Genomic DNA, 22,009 nt, shown 5'->3' on the forward strand with positions numbered 1-22,009 from the left:
TTCTGGACACTTGTTCTATTTTTGCAAATTGAAATGTTTGTAGAAATCCAGGTAGAGGCAAGTGCTTCAAGAAGAGCTGAGAATGTGAGGAGGAGAGAATGTGACAAGCATACTCCAATGATGTCACTGAAGAATTCAGCTTCTCTGTGATGACCTGCATGTCATCCTGTACCCTTCTCTATAATCAAATAATAAGAACACACGAACCATTCACTTACAGCAGTCATTTCAAGGGTGCTTTGGCCTTACCTAAATCACAGAGTCCTTGCACATCTCAGCAACAAAAACCTGTAATGATGTGTTTGATATCAAGCCTAAGTGGAATGAAATTTCCCCTTAGCATTTCTGGAGAGCTGTGTTCGTTCCGACTTCCTCGTTCCGACTTCCTCTCTTTCCTACTCACCCTGATGCCCACTCTCCAGAGATGGTTTAAATGAAAGGACGCCTTATTTTGCTTCACTTCCTTCCAAAGCCTGGAGCATTCTGCCAAGACCGAAAAGAAAGTCATCTGTGCTTAACCTTCCTTTTTCTTTTTAGTTCTCCATTCAGAAAAAGATAAAAGAGAGAGCTTGAAATGAATCAAAGGTATGAGGCAGCAGGGCCTGCTGGACTGAGCTCATATCAGTTCAATTACATGAATAGGCCTGGAGGGCTAACTTGAGCATCTGCTGAGATGATGCCAGGTGGCATCAGATCTGCTCCAGGCATCCTTATTCATCAGAGGAGCCCTTCTAGATCTGTCCAATTGTCCATCTTTTCCAGCATCCTGTTCTCACAGTGGCCAACCAGATGCCAAAGGGAAGCCCCAAGGCAGAACCTGGACACAGTAGAGCATTCACAGTGACTGCCAGTCAGAGACATGTCATCTCTGACAGTGGAGGTGGAACATAGCCAGCTCGATAGCCTTCTCCTCCATAAATCTGTCCAATCCTCTTTTCATCCAAGTTGGTGGCATCACCACCACTTGTGGGAGCAAGTTTCCAGGCTATGTGAAAAAGTCGTTTCTTGTTTGTGTGGTGTAGTGGTTAAGAGCGGTGGACTCGTAATCTGGGGAAACGGGTTCGTGTCTCTGCTCCTCCACATGTAGCTGCTGGGTGACCTTGGGCCAGTCACACTTCTCTGAAGTCTCTCAGCCTCACTCACCTCACAGAGTGTTTGTTGTGGGGGAGGAAGGGAAAGGAGATTGTTAGCCGCTTTGAGACTCCTTAGGGTAGTGATAAAGTGGGATATCAAATCCAAACTCTTCTTTTTCTCTTCTTCATCTGCCCTGAATCTTCCAGCATTCAGCTTCATTATACATCTAGTGTTCTAGTGTCATAAGGTGTGGGGGGGAAGGAGCTAACCTCTTTCCACCTTCTCCACATCTTGCATAGTTCTAAACGCTTCTCTTATGCCTCTTACTTGCCTCTTCTCTAAACCGAAAAGCCTCCAATGTTGTCAAAAGCAAATTAAACCAGGACTAGCCTTCTACACGAGGCAATAGCCTGGGGATAAGGAGCGATTAGGACAACAAAAGATCAAGGGAAAATCTTATTTGCAAATGAGTGTGTTCCCTCCCTTCTTTCCTCAAATGAGTATTAGTTTTAAAGTGTTTTAGGGTTGCAGGAGTTGTAAAACGGACATAATAAGCCGCAGGCTGGAGTGAGAGTCAGAGAGAAGCATTTGAGAGCAATGGTTGCGGTCTATTTAAGTCCAAGGCTGCTGTGGAGAAGCCAAAACCTCTTGTGGTGTGAATGGTGTGAATCCCTCCAACATCAGCTCAGGTTGTATAGATGTGTAAATGAACCATGTATCATAAAGAAAAGCCTCAAATGTTGTACCTGATGCTCCTCCATTCCCTTTATCATTTGGGTTACCATTTTGTGAACCTTTTCCAGCTCAACAGTACAGTGGTACCTCGGGTTAAGTACTTAATTCATTCCAGAGGTCCGTACTTAACCTGAAACTGTTCTTAACTTGAAGCACCACTTTAGCTAATGGGGACTCCTGCTGCTGCCGCGCCGCTGCTGCACAATTTCTGTTCTCATCCTGACAGTGGCGTAGCGTGGGGGGTGCCAGGGGGGCCGACCGCACCGGGCGCAACATCTGGGGGGGCGCGAGTCCAGAGGGAAGGGACAAGTTCCTTCCTCCGTCGGGCTCCCCGCCGCCACCACCAGCCTTGCGCCCTAGCGCGCGCGCCCCCCGCCGCCGCTGCGGCTGCGCTCCACTCACTGCTCGCAAGAGGAGCAGCCGCTGCAACAGTGCCAACGCCGCCACCGATGCCTGGCCGGGCACGGGCAGCCTCTGCACCCCACCGCCGACGCCATCCCCTCGGCCCAGCCACAGGCGGCGGCTGCTTCTGCCGACTGGGAGGGAGGAGAGCTCCGAGGGGCCTCGCCGCACCCTGCACTCCCCAAAACCCTCCGAGAGGAAGCTGGCGGGCGGGCGAGGGTCTCCCGGCAGAAGGGGGCGCCGCTGGCTCCGGCTCTCAGCGCAAGTCTCAGCCGCGGGGGGGGGAGGACGGAGCACGGCTGGAAGCCCCCGGACCCAGCCGGGAGGAAGAGAGGCGCTCGCCAAGCCCGGATCTGGAGCCCAAGGAGAGGAGGGGGCGGGGAGGCACCCGAGGGGAGGGGGCTTCGGCTGCCTCGGCCCGTGGGGGCTCCGCAAATAATAAATTTAATAAATTCCTTCTGAGCCTTGGGGGGGGGGTCCTTGGCTCCTTCGCTCACCCCCAGCCCCAGTGGCGTAGCGTGGGGGGTGCAGGGGGGCCGGGCGCAACATCTGGGGCTCACACTCGAGTGCTAAAATCCACGGGTTAGGGGGCGCAAATTACTTGCCTTGCCCCGGGTGCTGACAACCCACGCTACGCCACTGCATCCTGAAGCAAAGTTCTTAACCTGAAGCACTATTTCTGGGTTAGTGGAGTCTGTAACCTGAAGCGTATGTAACCTGAGGTACCACTGTATCTCTTTTTTGAGGTGTAGTGACTAGAACACCAAGTACACAGTAGTTCAGCTGGGAGAGCACCAGAGGTTTGTGCAACAGCATTGCAACACTGACAGTTTTCTTTTCAATTCCTTTCCTAAAATGATTCCTTGCGTGGCATTCATCCTTTTCCAGAGCTGCCGAATACTGAAAAGTTGCTGAGCTGGTGAGCTTTGCATCTCTGGCTCATTCACTGGATTCTAGTGCTCTGCATCTGCCTAATCTCTCGTTTCTTCTATTCACAGGCTGGCCATGGGCGACACTCTCTGTTTGGGGATTCCTCTATTGCTACTCTCATGTTGGGATTGAATGGCAACAGACTTACAGCAGGCATTAGCAGTTATTGGAAGGGATGCCTGCTAGACCTCTCAAGAAGGGACCTTTGACCTATGAACCCCATCTTGTGTCTCTCGGTGTACAATGCCGTACCAGTATCCCAGTGTATCCTGAAATGCTGCCCATCAAGAGGTGTAGGAATTTCTCATCTGTATGCATTTGCCAAAGCCTTTGAAACTCTGGAAGTCATTGTAAGATACATGGGGGGTGGGCATTAAATCAATGCAAATGTTTTAAAAACGTATTTGTCTCTCAAGATACTATTTATAGATCAATAACTATTTGGAGATATGTTTTTAATGTGGGGTTTTTTTAAAAAACATGTAGGTATGGGGATGTGGGTGGCGCTGTGATCTAAACGACCAAGCCTCTCGAGCTTGCTAATCATAAGGTCGGCAGTTCAAATCCACACAATGGTGGTGAGCTCCCGTTGCTCTGTCCCAGCTCCTGCCAACCTAGCAGTTCAAAAGCACCTCAAAGTGCAAGTAGATAAATAGGTACCACTCCAGCAGGACGGTAAACTGTGTTTCCATGTACTCTGACATCAGTCACGGTGTTTCATTGCACCAGAACCGGTTCAGTCATGCTGGCCACATGACCCAGAAAACTGTTCGCGAACAAATGCCGGCTCCCTCAGCCTGAAAGCAGAGATGAGTGTTGCACCCCATATTTGACTAGCATTTTCCGAATTCGATTGGACTTAACCATCCCGGGGTCCTTTACCTTTATCTAATGTGGATATGTATGACTATATAATCTGGTAAGTTCCCGAGACCCAGCCAAAGTTAAGCATGAGACCCCAGGGTATAGAGCGGTATATAAATTCAATAAATAAATAAAATTTTGAGATTGGAATCCTTTGGTCCTAGCAGGGGGTGAGAAAAGGCACTTTATCCACCTCCATTCTCCTTCCTCCCACCATTTTTTGGGATTGCCATGAAGGTAATATTGGCAAAAATAAAAATACAAAACACCCCCAAATTGTGTTCTAGTACCATTTTTACTCCCTCACCCCCAAAATCCCAGAAGTCAATTACCTGGAAGCAGGACCCTTTGATTTTAGAAATTTTGAAGAGAAGACGATTTTTGGATACTATTATCTTTTGTTACTCATTGTTTCACATGTTTTTAGGAGGAAAAAAATGTTTACAGATTCTATTTTGATAATATCTTGTACTGATTTGGTCTTTGTTTTCCTGGTTGTTGCATGTTGGAAGGCGTGAACTACGAGTGTCTTGGCTCACTGTAAGACATTTTTCATGACATGTTAAGCCAACCCCTGGCTTAGTGTGATCTCCTGGAGAGCTGCTGACAGCCATTTCTCCTTCTCTGATCCTTTTTGCTGCTGCACCAGGCTGCGCTAAACCATAGTTTGGCTTAGCATGTAATCCAAACAAGGCTTTCAACTAAATCCAAACAAGGCTTACAACTAAATCCAGAATCGTTAATTTGGAATCACATTCATAGAAGAAGGTTGAAAATTTGAGTACAAAAGTGAAATGAAAGAGAAGAGTTTTGAGAAAGGATTAGGGATGAATAAAAGGTTGGTACAGTAAACAGTCTCAAATTGTTTTTTAATTGATTGACACTGTTGTATCAAAATGGATGCAATATAAATGTTTAAAACCTACCACAAGACCCAGTTTGAAAGCAAGCCCATACCTTTAAGTATTTACACCATCAGTCCATCTGCTCTTAGGCCATGGAACAAAAATGACAGAATCTTGGCCCAAAATGGCATGCTAATTGGGCTCTATTCTGGCCTACTGCTTACTTCACTGACAGCTACTCCTTTGAGGCCAAGGTTGTGGATCTAGAAGAGATAATTTGTTCTTTTGGCATGTGAACCTCTGGCCTGCGTCACCTCTCTTGCCTCCATGTGACATCTCCATCTGGCTGTTGTGTACCCAGGAATTAGAGTGGCAATATCATTTCACAAAAAAGCATTTATGAAATTCCTAGAGGGGCACATCTGAATTCCAGTCCGGTAAATATGTGTGTCAGCAAACTGGTCTTGGGAATAGGGTGGTCACTTCCACACTGCCCCCCCCCCAAAAAAACACAAACGGACCACAGTTTTGCATATAATTTGCCTGACTCATCTGCAGAAATGCAAATTTAGAAATAATAAGAAGAGAGAGTTTGGATTTGATATCCCGCTTTATCACGACCCTAAGAGTCTCAAAGCGGCTCACAATCTCCTTTCCCTTCATCCCCCACAACAAACACTCTGTGAGGTGAGTGGGGCTGAGAGACTTCAGAGAAGTGTGACTAGCCCAAGGTCACCCAGCAGCTGCATGTGGAGGAGCGGAGACGCGAACCTGGTTCACCAGATTAAGAGTCTACCGCTCTTAACCATTACACCACACTGGCTCTAATCAAAACAGAAATACATCTCACCATAGAAGGGAAGACCATGACCTCCCTGTTTGCTCAGTGTGCAGTTGAGGTATTGCTCACAGTTGATGGACAGCTTTGAGGTCCTCATGCCCTTCCTAGAATTCTTTATCTTTAAATGGCAGTGTCAGGGACTGGACTGAAGAGGAATGTTGGGGACCACCCCTCCTTCTCCTGAACCTTCCCGAGAACAGGAGGAGAGTATACATTTAGAATAGTGGTTTGTAGAAGGTCATAGTTCAGAGGCTGCAGAGGGGAGAAGCTGGAAAACATTGGAAGAGGAGCAGCAGGAAGAAGAAGCACCAGGGGAGAGACAGCTGACAGACTCAGTGTCTTTGGAAAGCATTCCTGACCCCGCTCCCAGGACCAGGCGAGCATTGAGGGTAGTCAGACAGAAAGCTCAGAGGCAGAAAGCTGATGCAGCCATGGCGTAGAATAGGAGAGACAGAGGGGGTGGGACTTTACTCAGAGCAATGCCATTATCATAGGAAGACTGCATTCCTTCATTGCTCTCTGTGAATTACAGTGGTACCTCAGGTTACAGATGCTTCAGGTTATGCATTTTTGGGTTGCGCACCGTGCAAAACCTGGAAGTACCGGAACAGGTTACTTCGGGTTTCGGTGCTCGTGCATGCGCCGAATCGCGACCCACGCATGCACAGACACGGCACTGTGGGTTGCGAACGCTGCGGGTTGCGAAAGTGCCTCCCGCACATATCACATTCGCAACCCGAGGTTCCACTGTCTTGAATAAATTGTTTGGTAAGAACATTTATTGTTTATCTGCTTCTTGGCTGCCACTGTGGGAGGGATTGGATTCCCTGAAGTCTGACAGGCCGTTGGAGCAGAAAGTCCCTTGAATAGAGGAGAGGCCTGTCGCCTCATAGCCCTTCAGATAGAGCAGGGTGGTCCAACATGCCCTCAAGGCCTTTCTTGGCAGCCATCAGCAGCATTTGACAACTCACTACCCACAGCCCTAGCACTGCCTTCCCAAAGCTGCATAAGGAGGCGGTCTTTGGGAAAGTGGCGTAAGGGCTTTGATAGGGTCCTCCGGTCCTCACCCTCCTTCCCAAAGCCTTATTAGCGTTATTAGCACTAGGAGGTGCTAATAAGAACCTGCCAGAGCCTTGCACCTCCTTCACAAAGCCCAGTGCCTCTCTTAGCCGGCTTGGGAAGGCAGCACAAGGGCGGGGCACATCAAATTTTGGCAGCATGAGGGCTTGCAGGGACATCAAAATTTGATATGTGAGATGCAACAAGCTAGCATAAGGCAATTGCCATTTTGCAACAGTTCTGTTGGTACAATCAGACTAATTGGTGCTCTCTCTCATTCTGCCTTGATTACAAATTGTGCACTAAGCTTTGCTCCCATATCGGTTTCACATCAGAGAATGAAAAGCTTCTTAGTTTGACTAATCTGCTCAAAGCAGGTCAAAGCAGGGTGGGAGCTTAACTTCTTTAAAAAAGAAAAATCCATGAAATAGTCAATTATAACAATAGCATCATGACGTTCTTTTTGCTTTAGTATACATTGATTTACATATGCCCTGAACTTGCTGTTTCTGATTTGTCCTGTAGGTCACTTGATTACGCAAATTTTTCCCAGAACTTTGGAGCAGTGCTTTTTACAAAACTGACAAGTTTGCCATTATAGCTCACCTACCTATGGCGGTAGACAGAGTGCTGAGCAAGGACTAGGAGACCTAGATCAAAGGAAGAGAACCCTTCTCAGACCAAGGGCCACATTCCCTTTTTCTCAACCTTCTGAGGGCCACATGCCAATGGGTGGGGCCACGGCAAAAGTGGGGAGGAGCCCCCAAAAGGGGCAAATGTCCATTAGCCAATTTCCTCAGTGAAAAGTTGTAAGTTGATGGATCACAAAAGGAAGCCTACTCCCTGGGTTAACTCAGCAAAGCAAGAAATCCAGCAATATTAATATTTGAGAGGCAAAGCAATAAACAATTACCTGACATTCAGAAGACATCTTAAGGCAGCCCTGTTCAGGGAAGTTTTTAACGTGTGATATTTTAGTGTATTTTTGGTTTCTATGGAAGCCGCCCAGAGTGGCTGGGGAAACCCAGCCAGATGGGCGGGGTACAAATAATAAATTATTATTATTATTATTATTATTATTATTATTATTATTATTATTTGCATTACAGAAAATATTTGTGCTGGGTGAAGAATTAGCAGGCACCCCTGAGCCTTGAGGAAAGCAGGACCTATGTTTCTGTAAAATAACACAGCCTTCACTGAAGAAGTGTGCATGCACACGAAAGCTCATACCAATAACAAACTTAGTTGGTCTCTAAGGTGCTACTGGAAGGAATTTTTTATTTTGTTTCGACTACGGCAGACCAAAACGGCTACCTACCTGTAAACAGCCTACACTCTTAGGGTAATGAGGCTGCCATCTTTTCTTCTTGCTGGGGTTTTTGTTTTTTTTTTAACACTGAAATAAAAATACTGTCGGTTAGGTGCATTTGCCTCCCATAACCCTTTGCCTGCGGACTGTGTTACGTCAGGCTGCCTAACAAGATGTGTCCCCAGCTGAACGCAGGGATGAATCACCTACAACTGGAGCTTATTATGGACGGATCATCAAAACTGGTGTGCTCCCTGCCTTGGGGCAGGCCGTGACAGCTCCCAGCAAGCAAGCTTCTCGGAGATGTCACATCGAGACCCAGGAGAAGAGGAGCGAGACGAGGAATGCGCTCTGATCATAGTACGACAGACACCCGTTGGGGCCAAGCTGTAGAATGATGTTGTTTTCATATCACTTGTACTTTCACCTGCCCTGTGGAAAGAGGAGAACCTCAAATGCCATCTAGCCCAACCCCCAGCCAATGCAGGAAATCCACTGCTGTAGATTCAGGAAATTCAGCCTTTGCTGTAAGGCTGTAGATCTCTTTCTGGACAGGGACATTAAGATCAAGTCCTTGATCGGTCACCTTCTCATGGCAGCTTGATTAACAAGAGTTGAATTCTGGAGGTGCCTCGAATGAGCAACTGTTGACTAGTGGTATTGGTATGTGTGGTTTTTGGCTTACATAAATGAAAAATTGGCAAGTAAATTAAAAACGATACCATGTTGTCACAAAAACGATTCATTTATTAACACAAGGTATTATTTTATTGCTTTTGTAAATCTAAAAGACAATAGCCCATCATCACATTAGGTGAGAAACTGAGAGAACTGAGGGCTTCACGTGATTCAATTTATCAGTTTGCTAAAGTGTTGCTTTATATTTTTATCTTTCTCATGCTTTCTGAATTCCACATCTCCAAGAAGAACATCTGCTTCTTTGTAATTGAAAGTCTCCTGTTTTGAGCCAATTCATCTGAATCATTCGTGGAGGAAGTATCCACATGTGTGGTCGTTTGCTTTATTATTGCTGAAAATCAATAAAAACATTTTTTTAAAAAGAAAAAAACTGCTAATGAAGAGGAGAGTCTATCCTTCCATGCACTGATGCTACTTACCATTTATACAGCTTTTAAAAATATTGCAAGGAGATTTGTGGACATCAGTGTGTGTGATCTCACAAAGCCCTGGTGAGAGATACTTTTCCAAGGCTGCCATGGACCAGAAATTCAAAGTAGTGTTGCTTTTTACCTTTTACACCCCTGCAATGACTTTTGCTGCAGCCATTTGGGGTCAGATCTGCTGCCTCAGTTCCCCTCCCTCTACCTTTGCTCTCTGCCTTCCTTCCATCAATTTATTCTCTTTGCCTTTTGCTCCATTTTATTGATGTACGAATTTGCTAAGAAGCCAATTTTAATGTGCTTTTGTCGATGTATAAAAGCCTTTGTAAGCCATCAAAAGAACCCTGCCTTTGGTTTCTTAGCAAATTGCCAGCCGGTGTGGTCCTTTCAGAAGTGGCATCACATGCTTGGCGTCCTACTCAGCAGCGAGGCTGCGGCATACCCTCCTAGCTACAGCTTTCAGTAGCTCAGTCTTGAGGTTGCCAACTCAGGGACCACAGTGACTCAGACTACCCCTTGGTGACACATCGCTTCGAATCCCCTGAGGACTCCTTCCAGTAGTTTCATATCAATGAGGAACAGCACTGGGAGCAAGATGAAACCCCCACAAAGTAACTGCCAAGGGGCTAAGGTCCAGGGGGAAGGGGCTGTAGCTCTGTGGTGGAGCATTTGCCCAGTTTGAATCCCCAGCATCTCCATGTAGGACTGGGAGAGAACCTTGTGTGGAATCCTCGAGAGCCGTTGCCCTGCTGCCAATCAGAATAGACAATACTGAGCTAGAATGACCAATGGCCTGACTAATAATAATAACAATAATAATAATAATAATAATAATAATAATAATAATAATAATAATAATAATTTATTTATACCCTGCCCATCTGGCTGAGTTCCCCCAGCCACTCTGGGCGGCTCCCAATCAAGTGTTAAAAACAGTACAGCGTTAAATATTAAAAACTTCCCTGAACAGGGCTGCCTTTTAAAGATAGGATAGCTGCTTATTTCCTTCACATCTGAAGGGAGGGCATTCCACAGGGTGGGCGCCACTACCAAAAAGGCCCTCTGTCTGGTTCCCTGTAACCTCACTTCTTGCAGTGAGGGAACCGCCAGAAGGCCCTTGGTGCTGGACCTCAGTGTCCAGGCTGAAATATACTCAGAGTCGCAAAGTGATTTCATGCTCTTTATTCAGCTCATAGTGGTGAGGAGGAAGAATGAAAGTCCCCTCAAAGTACCTGCTTATATACATTATTTACACAATGGGCTGCACATGATTGGCTAATTCTGGAATTCTCCTGTAGGCCAATCAGGTTGTGGCTTCACTTCTATCTGCAGCATGATTGGGTGGTTCTTGCCGACCAATCATACTGCTGCATTGTTCTAGGACCAATCAGACTGCTGCATTCTGAATCCTGTTGTTCTAGGACCAATCAGACTGCTGCAGTTTGGATCCTATTCAACTCAGTACATAACACCCCTCCCCTCTAAGTTCCAGTCCTGCCCGGGAGGTTGCATTCATAGTCCTCAAGGTACGCCGGCGGCCTACGTGTGTGTTGCGGCCTGGGGTGTTCCCTGGTCCGGGGTTCAGGTTCTGGCTCGTGTTCCAAGGATGCTGGCTGTGATGGGGCTGTTTGGTCTGGCGCAACCGGCTCGCTCAGTCGTGGTTCTGGTTCCGGTGTCCTTTCGGCCTCGCGGGTCCTCTCTGTATTTACTGATTCTGCCTCTCCTGCTGGCCCCTCCTGTTCTATGGGCCTCACTGCCCCACTGTTCCCTTGGGACTCCTCTGACCTGTCCTCCTCCTGGTTTTCTCCTGTTAGCACCTCGTAAGACACAGGGCCAGTGACCTGGTGACTGTGGCGGGTACCCATGCTGGGCCTTCCCCAAAATTCTTTGCGTACACTGGGTCCTGAGCCTTGAAGGTCCGGGGGTTCCTGACTTCCCCCACCACTACCTCATCCTAAGCTCTATCAGCGTGAAGGCAGTCCAATCTGATTGCAAGGCGCCGACCCATTAAGTAGTTCAGCGGGGCTCCGGCCAGTCATTGACAGTCATTGAGCTGGGGGTGCTGTGCTGTGCTAGAAGGAATGTGGCAAGGCGGTACTCCCTATCCCCTTGCGTCATGCGGCGGAGGGTGTCCTTGGTGGTCCGCACCATGCGTTCTGCTTGGCCATTGGTGGCAGGGTGGAATGGCGCCGAACGGATGTGGCGGATGGCGTTCTGCGCTGTGAAGGTTTGGAATTCTCCTGACGTAAATGCGGTCCCGTTGTCTGAGACGAGAGTGTCAGGGAGCCCGTGGGTTGCAAACAGCCTGCATAGTACCCGGATGGCTGCAGACGTAGAAGTGGACGGTACCAGTGCGACTTCCAGCCATTTGGTGTAGCAGTCCACCACTATGAAGAATGTTTTCCCCTGAAAGGGGCCAGCGAAGTCCACATGCAGGCGTGACCATGGTGTTCGGGCGGACTCCCAGGACTGGACTGGGGCCCTTGGGGGATCTGGGCGGGATTCTTGGCAGGCCTGGCAGTGTTTGACCCAGGCCTCTATCTCTCCATCGATCCCCGGCCACCACACATAACTCCTGGCAAGGGCCTTCATTCTTACTACCCCTGGGTGTGTCTTGTGTAGGGCTGTGAGGACCCTTTTGCGGAGGGGCTGGGGAACAACGACCCTGCTTCCCCATAACAGGCACCCCTTGTGGGCCGACAGTTCATGTTTGCGGGTTGTGTAGCCGGCGAATTCTGGCCTGGGGCTGCTGCTGGGCCATCCCCTCCACACCCAGTCCAGGACCCGGGAGATGACCCTATCTTTCTTGGAATGGTGTGCCACTTCTTGTGCCTGAATGGGGCGGTCAGGAAGCAGCTCCAGGCTCATAACCTCTTGTGCAGGTGCTGGGTCGGGGCCTGTTTCCGGTAGTGGTAGCCTGCTGAGGGCATCCGCATGGCCCATCGCCTTCCCAGGACAGTGAATCAGTGCATACTGGTAGCTGGCAAGGAAAATTGACCACCTAAGGACGCGAGGAGACAGCACTTGGGGGGTCTGCTTTTTGGGGGCAAACAAGCCAAGTGACGGCTTGTGGTCAGTCACCACGGTGAATGGCCGCCCGTACAAGAAATCATGGAATTTTTTTACTCCCTTCACAATTGCCAGACCCTCCTTGTCGATTTGCGAGTAGTTCTGCTCGGTTGCGTTGAGTGTCTGGGAAAAGTATGCCACCGGTACCTCTCTTCCATCCGGGAGTTGGTGTCCCAGGACAGCGCCAATGCCATAGGGTGAGGCGTCGCATGCTAGCACCACCGGCAGCCTCTCGTCGAAGTGTGCCAAGACCGAGTTTGAGACAAGCAAGTCCTTGACTGCCTGGAATGCAGCCTCCTGGTGCTGGCCCCACACCCAAGGGGCCCGCTTGTCCAGGAGTCTGTGTAGGGGCTCCGCTACCACCGCCTTATGGGGAAGGAAGGAATGGTAAAAGTTCAATAGTCCCAAGAAGGCCTGAAGTTCAGTCTTGCTCTTGGGTGCTGGGGCATCACAAATGGCCCGTACCTTGTCCCCAGTCGGATGGACCCCTTCTGCGTCCATCATAAATCCCAGAAAGTCCACCTGAGGCACTCCTAGTAGACATTTTTCCCACTTCACCTTGAGACCCGCCGTCTGGAAACGGTGCAGAACGGTGCGGAGGCGGTCCTCAAACTCCTCTGGTGTGGGCCCAGGCAATCAACACATCATCGAAGAAGAGGGTGAGTCCATTAGATTCTGGAATATGCCTGGTACCACACTGACACCGAATCATCATCGAAGAAGAGGGTGACGTAGGAATCCCTTTAAGGAGAGAGTCTATTAGATTCTGGAATATGCCTGGTACCACACTGACACCGAATTGCAGCCGCTTTACCCTGAACGCTTCTCTGTGCATCACAATCGTCTGTGCCTCTGCTGTGACGTCACCTACTGGCAGCTGTTGATATGCTTGGGCTACGTCCAGCTTGCCAAAAAATTGTTCTAGGACCAATCAGACTGCTGCATTTTGGATCCTATTGTTCTAGGACCAATCAGACTGCTGCAGTTTGGATCCTATTCAACTCAGTACATAACACAGGCTGAACGATGGGGGTGGAGACGCTCCTTCAGATATACTGGACCAAGGCCGTTTAGGGCTTTAAAGGTCAGCACCAACACTTTGAATTGTGCTTGGAAACGTACTGGGAGCCAATGCAGATCTCTCAGGACCGGTGTTATGTGGTCCCGGCGGCCACTCCCAGTCACCAGTCTAGCTGCCGCATTCTGGATTAATTGCAGTTTCCGGGTCACCTTCAAAAGTAGCCCCACATAGAGCGCATTGCAGTAGTCCAAGTGGGAGATAACTAGAGCATGCACCACTCTGGTGAGACAGTCCGCGGGCAGGTAGGGTCTCAGCCTGCGTACCAGGTGGAGTTGGTAGACAGCTGCCCTGGACACAGAATTAATGTGTTGCTGTATGCTGAGCTGTGGATTTGTGCCTCTTCTCACTGAAGGAAAGGTTCCTGTGGCATAGCAGGCATGTGCAAACACTAAGGTTTGTTTTTTAAGAAAGCAGTACAGCTCATCTGGATGGGGACATTTTTTAAAAAAACAAAAACTGTATAAAATAAGCCCCAATCAAATACTTCCCCTGGTGCTGAATAAGACATCTACACAAAATCAAGTTTTCTAGTTCATCATGACTGGATCTGAATGGCAGAACCTCAGGATTCATTCATTGAGAATGATGGCAGCTGAACTAGCAGGTGCTTTGCCACGAGGACTACTGACAAAGTTTCTATTACGCCCAAGAATGCTGAGATGCTAGGAGTCCTGATCAATAGTCTCCCCCCCCCCCAGCAGTCTGGCTGCTGGAAAATGGCTAGCACAGCATTCTTGAGCATAACAAGGTCTGGCTCCTGTTATTATCATCTCTGTGGCTGCTACTAGCAGGTGTATTTGACTAGGAAAGTGAGGCTGCAGCAGAAAGAGTTATTGAAGGGCCTGGTACCAAGAGCATTACATCTTAGGTTCTAAGACCTGGTCAAGATGCTGGTTCTTACCTTCAAAGCACAAAAAGGGCTTGGGACCCAAGTGCTTGGAACGAATGTCTCTTCTCATAGTAATTGATTTGTGCTTTGAGATTTGCTGAATGCCATCTCCGGGTGAATCCATCAGCAAAAGGAAGGTTTGGCAAACAGAAAAGGACCTTTTCAGCAGTGAATCATAGAATCATAGAGTTGGAAGAGACCACAAGGGCCATCGAGTCCAACCCCCTGCCAAGCAGGAAACACCATCAGAGCACTCCTGACATATGGCTGTCAAGCCTCTGCTTAAAGACCTCCAAAGAAGGAGACTCCACCACACTCCTTGGCAGCAAATTCCACTGTCGAACAGCTCTTACTGTCAGGAACTGGTGCCCCAGTTGTAGTGGACTGTGCTCCCCAAAGAGGTTTACGTGATACCTGTGTTGCAATTTTTTTTAGTGCCAGGCAAAAATGCTGCTGCTGCTGCTGCTATTTATTAAATTTATATCCTGCCCTTCATTTGAAGGTCACAGGTTATTTGCAGTGTAAAAACACAAGACACATAACATAACAACAACAACCAATAACCAACAATACCCCCTGATAATCAATTGTTTAATCCAGTGGGGTTTTTTAAAAAAAAAAATGTTTGGGGTACTCTCATTTTGACTCAAGAAAATCACCTTTTTATAGTTCAAATCAGGGGGGAAGAAATACAGTAAATGGACAAAAGTGCAAAGCACATGCATTACCTCATATTACACAGCTGACAACTCACAGTAACTTCCACGTTGGCATGAGGCTGAGACTCAGGAAACACGAGGAAAGGAAAGGAATCCACCATTGGAGGTGGTAGCAACGAAACTGACCAATCACCGTGCTAGATTCCAACTCCTACTTCACACATTAAAAGCTCGCTTCTGTCTGAGACTCAGGAAACACCGTGACAGAAAATGACAGCCTAGGAGAAGAGGAATGTTGTTGCCTGACACCTAAAGATGTGTAATGAAGGCACCAGGTGAGCCTGGGGAGAGCATTCCACAAATGGGAAGCCACCTCAGAAAATGTTCCTATTTTAACTTATTGTTAGATTATTTATCCTCCCCCCCCCCCCCGCCGCTTTTTGTGCTGGAATACAGGGTTATGTCCCAGTGATGCCAAGGGCTTTTGACCCAGGAGAGGTGTCTGCTAGCAGAGAAAGAGGTGATTTTCACTGATTCCCCAAAGCCCGCAACAGGTTTTGCTTAGGGGAGAGCTCTGGATGGGAGGAAGCTAAACAGCAAAAATTGGCTGCTCCTCCCCCCCTTTTTTTAAAGGAGAAGCCTCTCCTGGAGCAACAGTCTTAAGAGGACTAAAGGAATTACACCCGTATTTTGTTGAGCACTGCCCTGGAATCCTAAGGGTGGTAAATAAATTAAAACTCTAGAACCAAGGCCTGCTTGTAATGAACTCTGGAATCTTGAACTGTGGCAATTAATTTCTGGAATCCCCAATTACGGAATTCAGAGCTGTCCCTGTCTGCAAAACCACAGAGACCACATGGGCAGTGCCTCCCATGAGAGAGAACTCGAAAGGTTTTTAAAAAATAAATAAATGGCAGAGCAATCAGTTCTTTCACATGCATTCAGAAATAATCAGGCAGCCTTTGAAAAGAAACTTAAAATTACAGTCATTTGTCCAAGCAGAAAATCACACACTGCAGAGGCAAGACACTGTAATGTATAAAATAGTTTATTACTATAATAAATAAAATTAAAATTTGTCTTTACAAATATTATTTGTGCTTGTTTAAAAATGTCAGTAGGGGGGTATTTATTCATATCTTGTGACAGCAACTTTATCAGGACATTCCAAAACAGGAGATATATACTCTCTCTACTGGCAGCTTTTTCAGCTGACCACAAAAATAGTATCTACTTATTCATCTTTGTTTTATTCATGCTCAGTAAGACAAAGTGACAAATGCAAAGAAATAATCAAAAAAGAGATAGTATTTGGTGGATTCTGGAAAGGAGAAAAACAAGTGGAGTACATTTTCTTTTAAAGTGCCAGAAAAACTGCATTACTGGATAGCCATAAAGTGTCCATGCAGACGTGGAAAAGGAAGGTTTCAGCATGTTTTCAGGTGATGGAAAAATATGGAGCGTATGAAGGTACAATAATATAACACATTCATTATGAAAAGTCATATTACTTCGTTTAGCAAGTTCATCCTGATACAAGATTATTGAATCTTTCTATTATTCAAATGATTCCTTTCAAAACACAGGACATTAAATAGGAATAAGACCAATGGGGGTGGGGAGGGAAATCATTGCCCTTTGAAAATCTCTTTGAAAATAAAAATAAAAACGAGCATTTATTCCTTTTAAAAATCCCAGACACCTCCAGCATTGGTAGTTCTAATTCCAGTTACAATGACATTGTGGGATTTGTCACACCGGGTCCTACGACACTCGGGCGTCATGTGGAGATAGACGATGGCGGCAGAAGAAGCACACTACCTTGGTCAAGAAGAATGGGTGTGAGAGAGACTTGGATCAATACACAAAACACTTTTAGCAGCATGAGGTGTCAGCTCCCTGATATATAAAAGTGTCTGTGGCAATGGTGATGAAGTGTCCTTGCAAACGAACGGGGGGAAAGGCTACAGAAAAACTAGTCAGAAGGCAATATGTGGAGAAATAAATCGAATTACCGATGCACGATTTCCATTAGACTTAAGAAATCTAATCAAAGTGCTTTATATCTTGAGGCAACACTGTAGTGAACACTATACAGAAGGGTAGAAAGGGAGTCCCATGACAGCATCATAGTTTCAACTCTTTATCACTGACGGAAAGGGGTCTTAAGGCTAAATGTTAAAAACAACTTATTGCAAGAAGCTTTGTTTTCGTACTTAGCGCAAATCCATCCTTGCCACAGCAGTGTGTGGCATGAGGGTGCGGTAGGGGAAAACAACTCAGATCAAAGATACTGTACTAATGACAGTGTTTCTTATATAACTGAATTCTGGGAAGCCTCCCAGTGAGGATCCCTGTCTTTGAAATGCTTATTATTACTTTGAAATGCAGATGATTGGTTATTCCCTCCTACACCCCTAGAGGCTGTGTTGCTTGACTGTCTTCCACAGAGTCAGAAGCCAATGAGTCAACAGCTACCCATGGCACAAGTGCGGTTGCACCAAGTTGGTAAACGCAGCATGGAGGGGCGCCTGCAAACCATGGCGCTCGGAGTGGGTCAGCTTTGTGATAAGGGCAGCTTAAGAAGCACCTGCAGGTGACCTGTGGCAGTGGTGAGAAAGCACCACCAGCGGGTATATATTTCACTTCACTCACATGCCAAACCTTGCTCCAAAGCAGGGGAGGCTAAACCGCAGTCCTCAGGCCAGATTGGGGAAGCTGCGAGGAATGGCCTGCCAACCCACTCCAGCTTTGCCTCCAAATCTCAGTGTTGTAGTGCTCAGCATGGAGATCAAAAGATTAAATCCCTCTGCCTGCCTGGCAGAGATTATACTCCTCTGAAGAGCAGGTAGAGGAGTTTTGTCTCTCTCAATCACAGCATCAGAGCACTGAGACTGGGAGGTTAAGTGCTGTCTCGGCAAAAAGTAAAAGGCAAAAGCTCTCTCTGTGGTGGTGGTGGTGGTCCTTGAAGCACAGCCTTTTGCTCATCACATATTGTGCTCCCCCATCTTCATACTTGGGTGGGGATGATTTTTTAAGAGACCCTCATTGTGCCTTGAGGGAGGGAGAGATAGAGAAAGAGTTTTGTGTGTGTGTGTGTATGCTTGCATGTTTACATGCAATTTGTATTTGTGTGTGTGTGCGCGCGCACGCGCGCATGAAGGCACACTTACACAAACACACAAATTATATTTTGACCTTGCCCACTAATGACAGGTGGTCCGTGCAGGGATGACTGTCAGTACGACCCTTGGGTCAGAAAAGGCCAGCCACCACTGTCCTGTAAGAAATATAGTAGCTATCTAAATATCCTATATTTTCTACATTTTAGACTACTGGATCTAGGCATGGAAAAACAGGAATCATATATATATATATACTATACTTCGCATACGCTTCCCATAAAAGACACAGGGCATGGCCGTTCCTAAGGGGCTTTTTCACCCATGAGAATAAAACTGGGCCTTGCTTCAGTTGGTCTGTAATGCAGATGGAAAGCTATGGCAGATGTCAGTCTTCCACACACAACCAATAGTCAGATATTCAAGCACATAGCGAGACCCAAATGCAATTTAATGTAATATGGGAATATATACTAAAACCGTGGTCAGTGCCAAAACTCAGTAAATGCTGACCAGGTCCTGGTTCAGAACCCCCATACCCAGGAGTAGGTAGTATCCTAATATGTTGCCACAGGACTTGCTTCAGAACTACTGCTATATAGAAACGTAGGAAGATAGGAAAGTTCCCATCAGACCATTGGTCCATCTTGCCCAGTCCTGATAGCCAGTGGCTCTCCAGTTTCAGACTGAGGGTCTCTCTATCTGGAAATGCTGGGGAGTAGACCTGGGACCTTCTGCATGCAAAGCCACTGAGCTATGGCCCTTCCCAGGTGAATACAGTTTTGCTTCCACCATGTCATTGAGGGGCATAAGTGGTTTGTTCCTGGTGGGTTTCCTAGGTCATAAATTGGGACCTTTGGCCCTTCAGGTGTCACTGAGCTCCATTCCAGCCCCATCTGGCATTGTCTACTGGATGGGTCACCGTTCGCCATCCCGACTCTAGGCCCTTGAATCCTCAGCCCTCTTCTTCATCACCACCTTATCGCTGCAAAGGAGGAGAGCTACAGATTTCGCTGGTTCATCTGGGGAGTCCAAAGAAAGCACACGAGCTAAACAGTGTGAAAGGGTGGGGTGCAGGGAAGACAAGTCCTTCTAGCAAATACAGCCATGACAATAGGAAAAGTGGCAAAGGGTGTTGCACCAGCAGTCCCTGATGTGCGACGAGCACAACTCCTGAAATTCCTGAACTACGATTTTGTACCACAACAATGCCATCCATGCAACAATAAAGGGCTCCGTGAACATAAGCAGGCACTTTCTGCAGCACAAAGTAGGGCGGGCACACACACACTGTGGCAGCATCACAATTTTTTTGCAGCTTTCTGCACACTTGTTGCACAATGAAAGGCCTGGATGAGAGGAGCTACTCCTCAACAGCAGAAAGGAGGAATCAATGCAAGGTCTGATTCCCCACCTCTTGAAATTTGTCTCAAGGTCGGGGCAACATATTTTCCCCACCACCCTGTGCCCTGTGGCACAATTAATGTATTTATTTATTTTGGCCCTCCTTGCCTGCAATTTCTCATACAAGCCTGGCACTGGAAGGTTTGTGCCAGCCAGCTTGGAAGATCTTCACTTTTAAAATTAAAAAGCCATAGGAATTGAAACAAAGGAAAACCATCTCACTTTACATGCAGCCAAGCACACGCAACAGCCAATGGCCTTGTGCAAACACACCCACATCCCCTTACGCGCCAAGAGATGCATCTAGCTAGTGTGGCGTTCAAAAGGGACTTGTGAGTCCACCATCTACATTAGCTGTGACTGTAAAAACCCATCTCCAGGCCTGTATCTTCATGGCTGAATGAAGTGGCCATGCTGATGTGGTCTATGTGCTGCACATTTCATGCACATTGAAATCTCATCCAAGGCAGAGACCTTCTGGCTTTAAGATTATGCTCATGTTTCCCCCAAGGGTTAAATATTAATCGCCTCCTTATTTACACAGAAAGACTTCTAATACAGCTCTGAGATTTCTCTGCATTAAGAGTCCTGGCTGCCCTGACATTTGTTAGACCATATCCCAGCGGCACAGTTACAATTCAATCAAAGTATACTATAGAAATATTAAGCAGAACAAGGAAATTAAACACCCCCGCCCCACTGCAGATTAACATGATCCTCATTGCTGAACTGGACCAACAGAATACATTTGTCCACTGGGGAAGACTTCTGTTATTGTTTTGATATCTTGATCGCAGACTGAAGGATATGCTGTGAATTGTCCAATAACACTAATTATAGACCGAACTAATGCAGACACACGTATTGTGTAGCTGCATAATCACATACACATTTACTAATAAAGATTGCTTTTTTAAAAATAATAATAAAATTGTGTTTTAAATGGGTCCACGCCAACTCTATACTGAGTCAAAACAAAGAAACAAAAATCACCAGGATGTTCACAGCAAATAGCTCTTTCGATTCATTAAGTGAAGGAGTGTAGATGCAGAACATCACCTTCGGAGCTGTTAAACTGGATGTTCTCGGGGAAATCGGGACACCGCTGTAAATGAAATTTAAAGCAAGAAGGGTGTTTTTAATATTGCACAGGAAATCTCCAACAGAAACACATGTATCTGAAGACACAGAACGTTTAAAAATATGGGTGTCAGATTCTGAGAAGAATTTGCATCATTTCAGAGATTTGCTCCCCCCCCCCTCTTTTTTAAAGCCCTGAAATTGAGTACAAATTAAATTTGATTTATCTGGAAACCTCCAAAGTCATTTCACCGTGGTAAAGATCAACATTGTACCACAATGGGGTAGCAGTTTTCAGCATGTATGGTGAAAAGGATATTTCTTTTACACATTTTGCCTATTTCCAAGGGTATATTTAAACGTAGCATGCTTTGCTTATATTTTCCTCTTCCCTCTGCTCATTATGTGTGCTACAATTCATCAGCAACTATACAGCTTGCAGATAACTTCCTTTGTGTTTAGCTGTGGGTGCCCTGTGTTGCAAGATTCTTCCTGGTTCTCTGAATTGTAGCTATCTTACTGATATCATGAATGGAAGAATAAAGGGGATCAGAATGCATGGGGGGGGGGGAATAAGAGCACAATAATTCAAGGAAGTCCTGCACAACTTGAGACATCAAGCCAAAGGCAGCATTCCATGTTCAATAGACTCCTTTTGCTCTTGTCTAGGAGTGCAGAAATTGGGGTGGGGAAGTAGAGCTGACCCTAACTTTCTTGACCAAATTTTGAAAAATTTCTCTTCTGAGCTTCTCCTGATCTATTAAAGAATTCCAGTCCTCCGCTGTATAATATTCTGCATAATGACCTCCCCAGTTTTGCCCTCCATGATTGTGGGTGCAACTGTAAATCTTGTTTTAACGTTATGTAATTTTTTTTAGTGTAGCAGGAAACAATTTGGTCCCTAGCTGATTGCTACCACCCACCAAAATAAATGAACTTTCAAGTGAGCTGAAATTTCACAAGAAATAATTTTCTGATTATTGTTGTTGTTGTTGTTTGTATAATCTTTTCCAAGTTCCTTTTAAACTGTTGAAATAATTTCAGCCCTGGCCTGAAGAATATTCAGTGAAATTCCCTGCCTTTTGCTGCCAACAAAGGCATGGAGAATTCTGAGGGGCCATTTTCTCTCAGCCCCTGTGCGGCTTGTCAAGAATCTGAGAGATTGCAACATGTTTATTAAGCCCCTGGCAGGACACATTTTATGGCTGGTGGACTGTATTGGGCTAGGCGGGACACATGCTGTATTGATCCGTGTTAATTGGTTGGTTCTTGAATTTGCCTTGAAAGTTAACCTGTACAGTGGTGCCCCGCAAGACGAATGCCTCGCAAGACGAAAAACCCGCTAGACGAAAGGGTTTTCCGTTTTTGAGCTGCTTCGCAAGACGAATTTCCCTATGGGCTTGCTTCACAAGACGAAAACGTCTTGCGAGTCTTGCGTTTTTTTCCGCTCCCCCCCTTTTTCTAAGCCGCTAAGCCGCTAATAGCCTTTTAGCCGCTAAGCCGCTAAGCCTTTAATAGCTGC

At 46.6% G+C, this 22,009-nt stretch overlaps 2 protein-coding genes and 1 long non-coding RNA gene across 10 annotated transcripts in view; 1 reads left to right on the plus strand and 2 right to left on the minus strand.

Annotated features, from left to right (window-relative positions):
• The window catches only part of HHAT (hedgehog acyltransferase), a 195,262-nt gene extending 190,405 nt beyond the window's left edge, over positions 1-4,857 (plus strand). For all 5 annotated transcript variants that reach the window (XM_082217683.1, XM_082217684.1, XM_082217679.1 and 2 more), the window contains one exon: positions 3,210-4,857. In XM_082217683.1, the coding sequence (XP_082073809.1) occupies positions 3,210-3,301 (92 nt within the window). In that variant the 3' untranslated portion in view covers positions 3,302-4,857. The remainder of the gene's footprint in view (positions 1-3,209) is intronic.
• LOC309529766 overlaps positions 1-22,009 on the minus strand; it is a 589,156-nt gene that overhangs the window by 291,511 nt on the left and 275,636 nt on the right. The gene's annotated exons all lie outside the window — the stretch shown is intronic.
• Positions 15,912-22,009, minus strand: part of KCNH1 (potassium voltage-gated channel subfamily H member 1) — a 233,148-nt gene continuing 227,050 nt past the window's right edge. For all 4 annotated transcript variants that reach the window (XM_082217421.1, XM_082217420.1, XM_082217419.1 and 1 more), the window contains exon 12: positions 15,912-20,512. The gene's annotated coding sequence lies outside the window, so the exon portion shown is untranslated. The remainder of the gene's footprint in view (positions 20,513-22,009) is intronic.

Source organism: Podarcis vaucheri (genome assembly GCF_965113315.1).
Source record: "Podarcis vaucheri genome assembly, chromosome: 3".
Taxonomy (NCBI): domain Eukaryota; kingdom Metazoa; phylum Chordata; class Lepidosauria; order Squamata; family Lacertidae; genus Podarcis; species Podarcis vaucheri.